Genomic DNA, 15,110 nt, shown 5'->3' on the forward strand with positions numbered 1-15,110 from the left:
GTCAAAACTTTACAAGCAAGTACAGAATACAGCTTTCCAGTCGTGTCATTGACGCGCGAGCGGTTGCGCGCTGTTCCACAAACGACTCATTGGCCAATCTGACCAAACGTGTATCACCTATGGAAATTAGACCGATAAAATTTAAATAGGAACCTAATTATTCGGTCGCGCGCCTACTAGACAAAGTTCTGCGATTTAAAAACGCATGGGTCACTAAATCTGATGAAGCATTTGAGACACGAGACAGATTTACGAATAAACAACGTGTTATAAAGGCATAATTCTATTTTCGTAATATTAAAGTGCGATAGTTTCGTGTGAGCTTGAGATTGCTGCCCCATTCTCCGGTGTTGGCAAACGCGAGCTGTTTGTTCTAATTTTACATGCGTTTTTAATTTGACGAAACGGGGAATGGATGGCCTCCCGTTTTGTTTATTTTGGTGCCATTAAAAGTTGATTTTAAAACGTTTCAAACAATTTTAGATAAAAGTGTTGTGATAGTTCAGTTCTCGGATACACCGATCCAGGTATTTATGTTTATTTTTAACTTTTCCGTTTGTATAAATGCATAACATGACTGTAAAATAATATTTGTTTTGTCAAAGACTTTGTTGACGTTTCACTGTACATGCGTATTTTTATGTAAAAACCAGAGTCGCACTGGAATCCAATTGGGCTATTAATTTTGCTGGAATACTCATGAAAAATATCAACAATATCCGAAATAAGATAGGAGTTCAGTTATTGGCCTTTCACACGAATTCGTTCAGTCAATATTAATTTATAACTATAAGATTTATAAATGAAATTTATTGTTGTGATATAAATTGATGTTTTAATTCTCTTTGGTTATTTCTTGTTTTCGAAGGTTTTTTTTATATTAAGCAGAATTTTTTTAATAAAAAACACTATTTATCCCAATTATTGGCTCTCTAGATATTTCGAGCATAACAACTTCACATACTAGAATTAAAATGACATAATATGTCCGAATTTAATGCTTTTGTAAATACAATAGAACCCCATTCCGATTGACCCGACCGTGTTCTAATAACCTACAAATAAGTAACCTTTTTCTTTTGCTTTTAAAGTCTTTAATTGTTTAAATTGTAATAAATTGATTTGACAGTCATTTTGTGGTAATTAATATCTATCCATTTGAATTAAAATCAGTATTATTTAAAATTGTGGTATTTACCAAGTGATTTTTTTTTAAATTTAAGCTTTGCTGTGCGATTTATCGCAATGTTTTTGGTGTAGAGAACAATACATAGTCAATTACGAGTTCAGAGATTATTTATTTTACTATAAATCCATATTTTTCTGTATCTTCGATAATCCGACCTTTTTTGTATTTCGACCAGTCCTGTGGCGGATTAGAGGAGTTTTGATGTAATAGATTCTCTCCTTTTTGAAGATGTACGAAATATATACTAGGATATTGTATATAACTTACGAAAAATCATGTTATAAGGGCGTTACTCCACTACACGGGATTTCACCGTCTGGCAGTCCGGTTTTGGAAAATGAAAACGACTACGACAGTTTAGCGTGATCGAATTTACGCGCAACGTGTTCACGCACTGATCAAGAGCACCGATCCGAAGAAATATGGACAAAAGCACAAGCTAATCCAAGCCAATCATCATTTAAAAACGGTATCTGACGTGCCGGATGGTAAAATTCCGTGTAATTCCGGGTAGTGGACAAGCGGGTGTTCAAACATGAACAGAATGACGAATATTTCAAAGGGCTACAAAATCATCACTTTGCCCAGCTGATGATGGGTCGTGACCCCTGTTTATGCCCGAAAAGACTTCCGCATTCTCTTCCCATAAAATTGATTCGTCTCGTCTTATGTCAATAATAAGTCTTAATTTAGAATATTATGTAGATCGTTTCCCATTCGCTCCGGTTCGTCGGGTCTCGTCACCAAAGACTAACTAATTTTACTGTGCGGCCATAGATAAAAATCTACAGAATGGCGCAAAATTAATCACCGTATCGGAAGATGTTATAATTTTTGTAAATGGCGTCGTACGTTAATAATGTTTGACGTTTGTAAATTAGTCAGCTGCAGTAAACAAACAGATTGATAAAACTGGCACAAATGTGTGTCAACACTGGCGGCAGCCACTTGACGGATATCATCTTTTCCACTAAATACAAAAAATTGTTATGGTCCAAAAAAAGATTTCCGTAACCCAAAATCTTTTTTTTTTTATTTAGTAAAAAAGTTATTCAAAAACAAAATCGGATGATTTATTTGCGCCACCTTAAATTTGTTTGCTTAAATTAGCTGTTAACAAATATCAAAGATTGACGTATTACGCCATTTGCAAAAAATATAACATCTTGCGATAGGGTGATTGATTTTGTGCCATCCTGTGTAAGTAACAGCTATCGGCACGATACATCGCTCACTCCTTTCAAGAACGTCATAAATCAAAAATCGACAATTTTCAGTTGTGCATGTTTTCAGAATGCCCAGAAAATGTACTATATACCAGCAAAAGAGGCGTATTTTTAACTCAATATTTACCCGCTACAGGGCAGAAAGTGTTGTTTTTGCATTTTGAAGAAAAGGTATTATTGAATTTTTTTTTAAATGTACTAAATATTTTTCAAATGGAGAAAAAACCTTCAGGTTTTACCTAAAAAGATCTGCTGCGCAGTAAAAAGTTCAATAAGTGGCATGATATTTATTTTTAATACATTGTGTTATATGTTTAAACTTTAAAAACGTTCTCCTGAAAAATCAAGTATTTTGATTTATGACGTTCTTGAAAGGAGTGAGCGACATGTTACCATTATTGACTGGTATCCCGACGATCCAGAAAAATCCCGATATTCAATCGAATCCGCACTACTTTTATTATAGCTCTATAAAGCAGATACATAAAGGGATACGCCCCATAACACACCCGATGTCGTAAAATTTGATGACGTATAGCGGTGTCCATTTTTCGTTTTATTAAAATATCTAAAGTTTAAACCTTCATATCTCCCTTACTTCTCTACAGATTTCAATTAGAATGGTACCGATAGTCTTGTATTTTTTTTAATTAATTTATTAGCCAATAATAACACATCATAAGAATAATCCATTATTTTGGAGTCTTTTCAACCAAAGGAATCTCGCAGAAGATTCATACAAAAAAAATTATTGTATCTACTTATGTGTTTTATAATGTAATTGTTTTCGGATTTGCATTTTTGGACGGTGATTTTTCATATTCTTATTAAATAACAAAAGAGAAATATTTGTGTTTTTATTATTTACATTATTGTCCGCCTCCGTGGTGTAATGGTCAGCGTGTTTAGCTACCGTGCTGGAGGTCCCGGGTTCGATTCCCAGGGGGGTGAAAATAAATATTAGTGATTTTACACTGAAATATTTATTTAATATTACCCTGGACTGGTACCTGAAGCGGAGGGCTGATCACCTTTTCTTCATGTGTAAACGATCAAGATAACACTGCGTTTATATGACGAATTCCCCTTTGCACCATTGGGGTGCGGATAAGGGTTTTATTATTATTATTATTATTATTTTCAAAAATATGTCAATTTCATACTATTTCTGTGAGCCTAAGCGGCTCATTATTAGAAATAGGTATCAAATTGTGGTAGAGTGGGCGACTTAGAGTCCGCGACACTAACCACGGGACCACAACCCGACACTTGTTAATTTATAAGCCAATAAAACCAACATGATGAGAAAACTCCATTATACTCAAAATGTGAGTAAAATATATATTTTTATGTGGGGCTTTGGAAGATGTTACACATTATGATATAATGGTATATATAATACTTAATGATATATAACTCCACGTATTCTGGCATTAGTTATGCGCAATTTACTGTATTTTATTTTGCCGACAGCAATTTTAGAAACATCTCGGAGGAAATTATGAACGACTGATAATATTTGCACACATTACAAAGTTTCACACTATAAGCGTTATATTTATAGTATATATAATAATAAAACCCTTATCCGCACCCCAATGGTGCATAGGGCACTGCGTCATATAAACGTAGTGTTATCTTGATCGTTTACGCATAAAGGAAAGGTGATCAGCTCTCCGCTTCAGGTACCAGTCCCGGGTAATATTGAATAAATATAACAGTGAAAAAATCAATTATATTTATTTTACCCCCCTTGGGAACCAAAACCGGGACCTACAGAACGGTAGCAGAGCGTGCTGACCATTACACTACGGAGGCGGACGAGTATAGTATATAGTTATATCAAATTCTCTGTAGCCGGAGAATAATGGAAATGATGGAATTCTTGTAATTATGACTTTTAGATAAATGTTTAGATATATCAACAGAGACGGCGAAGGTGTTGAGATGCGAATATAAAAGTCTGAACGTGTTCAGGGCTTACGGCCCATCGTTGGCTGGTTTATATGATTACTCTGTGCACTGTGTAACATTCACCATTCTGGCCACTATTGAGCCACACTTCTCAATTTTAAAGACTAGATCAATACACATATGTTTTATACATACAACATGTATTATTCTTACTTTTTAATACATAATAAATTATTAAAATATTCCATTAATTGATTCGGCAGTCACTTTGGAAAAAAAATTATCAATTTTTTATTTATTTTTTACCTAGTAAATACCACTATTTATTAAAATCTACTCGGCTTTCCGAACTCAAAACACAGTAAGGGACATTTTTTTGTAGTGCGTTTTTTTGCATTTTTGGACTAAGTAGATTCTACTTAGTCCAAAAATGCAAAAAAAAGGTACTACAAAAAAAGTCCCTTACTGTGTTTTAAGTTTGGACAGCCGTACTGTGATACGTGTTTCGATGCATTCCGCATCATAAACGTAGTATTCTGCATCATATACGGTGCATCATATGTTTGTATGCATTCCGCATCATTTACGGTGGTTGAAATGATGCGGAATGCATCGAAACACGTGTCGCAGTAGATTTTAATAAATAGTGGTATGTATTTACTAAATAAAACTCAAATTAAAAATATTAAAATATTCGTTAGAGTGAATTCCCGATATTCGTCCGCTTCGGTATTCATTCAACAATTTGAATCAAATTCGACTCAACTTTGCAATGCGTTATCATTTAATTTCGCTACTTTATAAGTGATCATCAAAAGACTTTATAATAGAATAAATGAAAAGAAAATAATTATTGGAAAATAAATCGAGCCAAAAGTAGGTACCAAATAGGTACTAATTAAGTACTAGGTACACACCCACGTCTTGAGCAAAGCTTTTTGATTTTTTAGATGGGAATTGCATTTATTATTTACCTTGGTTATTATCTACAAGGTTTAAAGATCATTAAGTGGATTTTTGTTTCTTCTAACTAAATAAAGATGTTTTCTTTGAATCTGTGTTAGGAACAGGAGGGATAATCTATATTGAGCAAAGCTTAAGTATTTTAGAAGTCCCTTAATTAAAAAAAAATATTATATATCGTGATATACTTATGCGTTAAAAGGTTTTTGTATGGGTTTAAATAAATAATTATTCGAAAGTCTTACATCGATCAATCCCTTCGATTAATACATACTTACATGTTTTTGCTCTGCTTTATGTGAAAAATATTTAGTATTTGCCTAATTCGCTATTCGTACAGCGTATTGAAGTGTGTTCGAATACTGGATTGTATTCTTTAAATATTATTGGTTCACAATTTAAAGTCTTTGAGAATACCTTGTTATTTAAATAGGTGGGTAAACCGTACGGAAATGTCAAATCGTAAATTTGAAGAAATCGAATTTACCTGAAAATAAAATAAAAATTCAGTGAACGAGGTATAGGGGTGTTTTTGATGGTTTATTGAATTTAGGAAAAAACATATAAGTACAAATTATTATCCAAACTGTAAAGACACAATTCTTTGAAAATAGAGAAATGGGGCAAATATGAAACAAATTTTTATCCTGAAGACAGGAAGGGATTGTGAGGCATAAAAAGACAATACCAAGTATAGGATAATGATTTAAAAAAATCCTAACGTGTATGTGACTTTGCAACGTGTCTGCGGCTAATACTTGTACAACAACGCTTAGCATGTGGGTGTGACAGCACTAGTATTCCAGCATTTACCACATACTCATAAGTGTTATTTGATATTTTCTAAAGATACTACTGCAGTGCTGGATTTACGTACAAGCTAAACAAGCTGTAGCTTAGGCCCCAAAATGATTTAGACCGCAAAATTGTAAGCCGTGATATTTCACTCAATTTTCATTTTTTTCATTTAAATTTTATCGTCGAATATTTCAGCTTATCGGTAGATTCCACACCAAATATTTTAAATGTTAAACAATTGACAGTGATTGTTAGATGTGTCACCAATAGATGGACAACCAGTGGAAAGATTTCTAATTTTTATTCTTCTGGAAAGTCACACGGGCGAAAATCTGGCAACATTAGTGTTGGAATAAATCGAAAATTAATTATCTCGGTACAATTACGAATTTTAATTATTTTTCTTCAAAAATCAAGGTTCTTGTTGAAACCGGTTAGAGAAAAATGCACCAATAAAAAAGTGGTTAGAAACAAAGTTGTTTTATTTTATAAAATCAAGTATTTGTTTAGGTCATTAAAGTATTACTTACATGAGTAAATACTGATAAATACTGCGGGTATGAAACCAAAGATCAATAATATAAGTTTTTTAAAAAATTACGAGAAATTTTGTTGAAAACGGTGTTTGATAATTCTTTGAGAACGACCCGGATGTGGTGTATAATATATTATATTATGTAGTTATCCCCCTATATAGAAGTGTGTCGCATTCGGCGAGCGTTCTTCCACCGATCCTGACATTGATTTCGACTCCAATGTCGACTCGACCGTCGAAGGAAGCGGTGATTGCCGAATATGGCACGCGACAAATTCGGCAATCGACCCGCCGAATCGATCGAAACCGACCGACCTACGTCAGTCTCGCGATTTCTTCCGATCTCATACTACGACGTGTCTAAATTGACAAATTAATGGCATCGGATATTTGCCAGAATCCAAGATTAAATTCGCGTTTTTTTTTGTTTACGTAGATTTACATTTAGTTATCTTCGAGCGGTCGACCGATGTCCTCGTTGCGAAAATGTCGGCTTGCAACAGCGATAACGGTGCGATCCAGGAGTGATGAATAATTTCGATCACGAGTGATATTAAGATTAAAAGTGTTATCGATTTTTGTGTTTACCAAATGCCATATTTGATATGCGTTACCGAATTACATTGCTGAGTACTGACGCATAATTATGCAGATATATGTACAGATAAAACGATCACAATAGGTAGGGTGACACGGCCGATTATTGGCAGTTTAAGATATCATCCAAGTTTGGACTATAAACAAATCGAGAAAGTTATTTACTTTACACTGAAGCGTAGATTTTTATAATTTTATTAATTTAAATAGCATAATGGTGCTTTGAAACTGATAATAAATTAGTTGCCTTTCCTTCATAATTACTCAATTCGGAAAATTAAATTGAAGAGAATAATTACATAATGAAATAAACGTATTTTTAATGTCTATCATACCTATCTTTACCCTTTTTATGAATAGTGTCGCGATTTTGAGTAAAAGTTTATTCCGTCCGTTTATTTTTTCAATCACGGGCCGCTTAAGCTTGCATTGAAATGAAACATTTGTGTCATAAACTATGTTTTTATTTCATTTTAAAACAAAATACTTAAAAATGAAATTTATTAAATATTTGAAATATCATGCGTATTTTTATGAATCTCGTATACAAAAAACACTATCTATCTTTTTATTATGCACTGCAAATGACTATTAGACCGGCAATAATTCGTCGTGTTACCCTACATGCATATCTTTCTAATCGCATATTTTTATCCTTTGAAAATCTTTACATTATTTGCAATGTGTAATCTATACACAAAGAAACCAGCGAAACGAGAATTTAGAGTAATGTATTGGCCATTCTTGTATGGACATGGCCCCTCTGAAAGCAGTTTGCAGTTTTAACATTTAGTTGCCGGTGATATTATTGCATAAACCTGTTTTCCAGGCGTATATTTTTGCTGTCAGCAAGAGACAAAGGAACAAACGTGCGCTATTTATTTCATTTTGCCTTTCAAAACGTGCTTGTCCGCGGTAATTATCGGTCTTGCAGTGCTTTTGGACATGAGTGAAAAGTGAAAAAGTTCCGAAGTTGAGTTTGTTTCATGTTTTGGCTTTGTTTCGACCCGAAAGTGAAGTTTTTCTATAATTCAAAATGCCCATATGTGGTCCTGTGTGGAAAAGGAAAAAATGTCAGTCTTCTGCGTAAGTCATTTTTTCAAAATCAAATAACTAGCTCGATCCCACGATGAAAATTTATTATTAAAGTATTTTTTTATTCTACCCTAGGGTATCTAGATTTATTTATAATAACTCTCTTCAGAGCACTTTAATTAAAATAAAACAATAAAAACTCGGAAAATAAGGAAGCAGCAAAGCTTAAAATTGCAGCTATAAATTATTTCAAGAAAATATAAGATGAAAAAAATGTTAATCATTATTTAACAATATTTTCGAGTGTGCCGTCATCTTTTGTCTATAAATATTGAATTTCACCAAGATTTTTACCAAAACATATCGCAGATATTTAAACTTTTTTACGAGAAGGGAATGTGGTAGTCCGTGCATTGCTTCCATGTATTCTTCTCATAAATATTTTTGTCCTTTTTGTTGTTGTTTTATTAAGTTAAATTATAAATTGTTTTTTCCGGGATCAGTAATTTTCTACAGTAGCCAGTTTCAGAAGAATTTAACGTTATATAAGATATCCAACGATAAATTATAAATTTAAAAGATCGCGAACGCAAAGATGCGTCCCCTGAATATTATTATACATACATAATACACCAAACATTCATTGTATTTTTATTCGGGAGTGATAAGATTGAATACACTCTGCACATTAAAAGATTTTAAGAATAACTTTGTATTTATGAAAGTTCGAAGCATTAATAATTTCATATGTAAATGTAGATGTTTTGACATCACAGTGAAAAATACGGGGCTTTTTTTGTAAACAAAAAGGGAACTCACTTCATGTCAAGGTTTTAAATTTTTTTTATTCAAATATTATTTATATATTCATTATAATGCCATTTTTTTATCACTTTGACGAATTATATAAATATATATTGTAATTACATTGTTTCGTCTAATTGAATAAGAATTTTTTTTAAAATATTTGTATATTCGTGAAAAAAGATGTCAGAACTCCGTTCCACCGCGTTCATGGAAAAAAAGCGCTGGAACAATGTATTGTATTATCGTATAAAGCTTTTGAATTGCGCTCTTGGAAAATCAACAATCTCGCAAATAACACACTTGTATGATAAAGGCGACGATATAACAATAGTATTATAACGGACCATTGAATTCAGCGGACACCCGCTTGCTTGAATTAGTTCGTCATATCGAGATTTTACCTTATGTTTTTAAATATTACATTTTGATATAACAACGCACTCCCCTTTTCACTAAAAATCTTATTTTTTTCGTTTAGAATGGAAAAAAAAATCGTATCATTAAATGGTTTAAACATACGTTCGTTTGTAAGTAAAATAGCTTTACGCCCACTCCTGTCCATTTAAAAGACTGTTTAGTTATTTATGTTTATTTCCCTATAATAATGTTTTCATTGAAGAGCCAAAATACGATGTAATAATAAATACCTACGTTTTTTCGTAACGTATGGTATATTTAGATTGAGTGGACCAGCGGGCAAGATAGACCAACATGAGCTGGAAAATTAAGAAACAACTAAATTGCGACATTTTTTGCATTATTCGCCAGTCCCTATAAATTCGTTTAGCTTCATGCATGAAGACCTGCGTTCGACAAACATAAATTTAGTATTATTTATTGATTCGGCATTCATTATGTGGAATGACATGATTATTTTACTCAAATTAAACACTTGAATAATCCACTTTATCGAGTTTTATTTTTACTTACTAGTTTCGAAAACGACAGTTGTTTTCATCTTCTGAGTTTTAATTTGTACCAGAAGACGAAAACAACTGTCGTTTTCGAAACTAGTCGTAAATAAAAATAAAACTCGATAAAGTGGATTATTCAAGTGTTTAATTTTAATAAAATAAATTTAGTATTTACACTGTCTTCCTCTTCTCACTCTTCAGATCCTCACACTTCAATGGTGCATAGTATAATTTTCTCAAAATGAAAAAAAACTCACACCAAATAACTTACAATAATTTCATTAATTGATTCGTCAATTTATGGTTAAATATATACATTTTAAATTTAAGTTTACTTCGTAAATACCACCATTTCTTAAACTCTTACTTAATACCTTAAAAACTTATTTAATTCTAAAAAATCTTATTTTATATAAAACTTATTTAAAATTAAGGTTAAGGGCCAGTGGTAAGGATCTCGCGACTTGACTTTTACTTGTACCAATTTAAAAAATATATAAATAAATATGAATATCTTTACATATAAAAAAATAACATAAGGATGTTTGTGTCCGTAAAATTCAAAAAGTAGTCGATGGTTTGACATATTTTTTTTTTACAAAAGCGGCTTTAAAATCAGAAAAATCAATGTGGCCTTAAGAAATGAAAAGGTTCCCTACCCCAGGTATACAGGTTATTATTTATTTTTTAGTTATGTTTATATTTTTTTTTTATAGTGGGAATATTTTATTTTAGAGAGAGGCGTTTATTGCATCATATTTTGCTGAAAATGATTTATGAAAAAATTTACATATTGCCATATCACGAGTGATATTGGACTTTTTTAAACTCCTATATTTTTGCATTGATATTGATATATATATATATATATATATATATATATATATATATATATATATATATATATATATATATATATATATATATATATATATATATATATATATATATATATATATATATATCTATATATATATATATATATATATATATATATATATATATATATATATATATATCTATATATATATATATATATATATATATATTGCCATATCACGAGTGATATTTGCTTTTTTTAAACTCCTGTTATATTTTTGGATTGACACCCGCAGTGCCCTGAACAATTATGAGTCTACTACTTCTGTCTGAAAAGTAATTTTTACATCTAAAGTTCATAATATGTAGCCTTGAAAGAGCCAATATTTAGGTGAAAAAAGATATATGAAAAAAAATATATATATAATGCCATATCACGAGTGATATTTGCTTTTTTTAAACTCCTGTTATATTTTTGGATTGACACCCGCAGTGCCCTGAACAATTACGAGTCTACTACTTCTGTCTGAAAAGTAATTTTTACATCTAAAGTTCATAATATGTAGCCTTGAATGAGCCAATATTTTTCAGTGGGTAGATTTAATGATCTCCCAATTTGGTGACTTTTTCTGCACGGATCGGTCAAACGTCTTATTGATTTAGTTTGCTTTTGTACGCGACTGCCTTATGCAACGTTGTCCTGCAAAGGTCACCGTATAAATAGCAGACGGAATATCACCAGGATAGATTCCAGTCGGTATGCGGTGAGCAGTGAGCAGTATGCAGTATGGAGCCGCGTCTCTGGTGGCTGTCTGGCCCACATTTCTATTTGCAGCGCATCATCCTCCACACACCTCCTCCACTCATATTTTCTCCTGGTAACACGACATTCTGTGATTCAATATTGTTTCATACTTTCAACGCCGACCGAGTTATTTAGTTGTTGAATGAAGTGTTTTATTAGATTTTTGGATTTATGTATTATATTTATCGGAAAACGAACAGAATATTTACGAAAAATTACAAAATAAAATAAAATAAAATTCCAAGTACAGGTTTTCACTTTGAAGTAATAAAAAAAACTGTCTTGTACATAAGTATTATTTAAAAAAAAAAACACTTATCCGCACCCCAATGGTGCATAACTTAAATAAGTCATCATTAATATTTTTTTAAAAACAATATAAATATATTTACCCCTTATAACTTGCTCTCCGATAAAGCAGTACCTATCTCAATGTTATAGGGAGGTTTACTGTATCTATATGAACGCAAAGTGATCTGTCCCGTATTACAATTTCTTTGGATCTAAGAGTAGAATATAAGTATAAGTATATATTTTTTTATTTGCAAAGCACCCAAAAGTAGAATATAATATATTTGCAGAGATACAAATGATGTGTATAAAAATACCGTACTCCTTCTTTCTTCTAACCCTTATTCCCACTTCCCACCCAATGGTGCATAGGGCACTGCAACGTATTTACGCAGTGTTATCTTGATCGTTACTTACATGAAGGCAAGGTGATCACTCCCGCGCTTCAGGTACCAGTCCAGGGTGATATTAAATAAATATTAGAGTGTAAAATCACTAATATTGTTTCACGTCCCCTGGGAAACGAACCCGGGATCTCCAACACGGTAGCTAAAAACACGCTAACCATTACACCACGGAGGCGGACATACTCCATACGGAAGTAAAAAAATACTATGCAATATAGATTTACTTGTCAAAAAATTACAAAATTGTCAAAATTTACCTTTACTTGTCAAAAAAAAAATCATAATTTTTCTTTTTGGTATCAATAACTCCCTGGCAATACTGATCGACAACCGTTTTCTTTTGAAAGTCTTTGAAATTAAAAGTCTAGAAGTAAAATTAAAGTAACTAATTATATTAATAACACCACGTACTTAGTTGACGTCATCTTTTCATTGTAATTGTTGTCTGGAGATTTCACAAAATTGGTTTTTGTATGCTTTAATTTGGACCAAATATTTTATATCTTCGTCAGAAGAGTCATAGCTGATTTAGATATTTGAATTCCCCTTCGGATTTTTTCTAACAGCCTTCGTCTTTATAAAAAGTGCACCTAGATAGTAAAAAAAACTGTGTGTAGTAAAGGAAATAGGGAAAGAAATAGTTGATAGGAAGGCATGAGAATGGCAGCAATGACAAGGGCACTCTGGGTTGTATATCCGCACTCGAACAATCTTGTGTAAGTTAGACACTCGTCATGATTTCCTTGAGAATAGGAATCTGTTTTTAATTTGTGTTTTACTTAGTTAATTTTACTATTTCTTAAAATCTATTGTGACACGTGTTTCGATGCATTCTGCATCATTTTCAAACACCATATGTGAAGCTAATTCTAAATTTTAGAGTTGGGTCCTTGGGATGTTGAAGGTTGAAGAAGGGGTAATTATTTATTTAGGGGTATTTATTTATTTTTTATCAGTTGGAACATATAGAATAGGAGGGAGGCTGGAGAGCTTTTTCATTGTTATATTGTTAATTATGGGCTTATTATTATTATTATTTTTAAATTTTATTTATTGTATTTATTTCAACTTCATGTACAGAAAATAAATAAGTACATTGGCGGGCTTATTGCTAAAATGAAATTTATTCCAACCAACCAAAATTATAAATTTCTATTGTTTCAAAATGTTGCAGTTTATTACTTTTTACAGTAACCATTTTTAGGATATCAACGTTATTATTGGTTTTTTTTTCATTATCTATTAAATGGTTAGCGAATTCTGAAATAATAAAAATTAAAACATAATTCATGTTCCCTGATTCTTGTTTTCAATTTACTGGAAGTCATTGTAATGAACGAACTGTTTTATGTTTTAAGAAATAGTGGTATTTACTAAGCAAAACTAAAATTTAAAATGGATAGATTTTACCACAAAGTGACTGCCGAATCAATTAATTAAAATAAGAATCTAGCCTACAACGAAATAATAATCACTATGTATTTCAATAATAAACGGTATTATAAACGGTATTTCATTTCGTTTAGGTGCGATTTAATTATTTCATATTGGTCTAACACAGGATCGGTCACGTTTTGTCGCAACTCAATATTTCGATAGAATACAGTACGGATTTGCATTTGCATTTAAAGGATTTTTTGTGCAATTTTGGAAATGTTACTTTTTGTGAGGACCTCCACATTTATCTTTTGTGTATTATCGACCTTCTTAATACCGGATGCTGAGACGGTTTGTTAAGTGCAGCAAATTTTATACTGCTGTGTGTTCAGTGCATAAATAGCAGGGGTCGTGAACCCTCAAAGGTCAACCTTATAATGGTTAATATTGATTTATTAAAAATTGATCGTACAATAACCTATGGATCTTCTGAACGAAGTCGCACCGGACGCTGGGATTTGTTAAATGCTACAAAAGATTTGCTTGTGTTCAGTATATAAACAGTATATAGTTGTAAACCTTCAAAGGTCGTCCATTATAATGGTTGAAGGAAAGGTGGGAAAAAATAGAAGCCACAAAATGTGTGTATAACGTAATGCTGCATATTAATATTCGACTGACCGAATGATCAATGGAGAGGAACTAGGTGGAATTGGGAAAACTCGCCAATTTCTGATCCCAACCAAGCGAATAAAAGATGAGTACATGAGATGCATCATGGGATATAAAAGTTCCATCATTTCCAGTATAGAGAATGTGGAGGGTAGATGAATATAGGCTTCAAAGTATATCCTGGAAGTGGAACGGGATTCAGCAAGCCGAGGATCTCTTCGACTTGGCGAGGATTCAAGCTATTTTATAAATGACAGCTTGTTTGGCGGCAAAGATTGCGGAACCAATGTCAAAATTGACCATAGACAATAAGTGTTACGTTTCTATGATTATCGTTAAATTTTCTTTGATTTTAACAATCGCTTATTACCTCAGATGTACGTCACCGTAAATCGAAAGTGCCTTCTATATACTCAAATAAATTATATTTATAATAATAAATTAATATATTGATTTACGAATATACTCGTGTCTATGGAAAGTCCGTAAGAGCTGGGTAGCTTGTCGGAGCAGTAACTTCCACAGTTTATTTGATGAAAACTATATTTTTGAGTTCTCTATACGCCCGTCCAACGCCGACGCATGCCTTTTATAGTTGCTCCAAATAACTTCTCCTTGGTCTATGAATTTATTAATATAAAAATATGTTTTTTTGTGTTCAACGTTGAAGATCTCTGTCACTAATGTACAAGCGTGTAGGTATATGAGTTCGGCATAGTACTATCGAGGAAGGGCCGCTCTGGCAGCCACACGCGGTTATT

At 32.2% G+C, this 15,110-nt stretch overlaps 1 protein-coding gene across 6 annotated transcripts in view; it reads left to right on the forward strand.

Moving 5' to 3' along the window:
- Positions 1 to 15,110, forward strand: part of LOC148313203 (uncharacterized) — a 56,212-nt gene continuing 41,102 nt past the window's right edge. Inside the window, exons 1-2 of one of the 6 annotated variants that reach the window (XM_088266697.1) lie at positions 6,799 to 6,944; positions 8,052 to 8,308. In XM_088266697.1, coding sequence (XP_088122823.1) covers positions 8,259 to 8,308 — 50 coding nt within the window. In that variant the 5' untranslated portion in view covers positions 6,799 to 6,944; positions 8,052 to 8,258. Of the gene's footprint in view, positions 528 to 6,798; positions 7,308 to 7,924; positions 8,309 to 15,110 lie in introns of those variants that run through there. The other 5 variants (XM_088266680.1, XM_088266670.1, XM_088266689.1 and 2 more) reach the window with 5 other exon arrangements.

This window comes from Brachycentrus maculatus, unplaced genomic scaffold (assembly GCF_059751285.1).
Source record: "Brachycentrus maculatus isolate JH-2025_06_01 unplaced genomic scaffold, ASM5975128v1 h1tg000017l, whole genome shotgun sequence".
In the NCBI taxonomy this organism is placed as follows: Eukaryota; Metazoa; Arthropoda; class Insecta; order Trichoptera; family Brachycentridae; genus Brachycentrus; species Brachycentrus maculatus.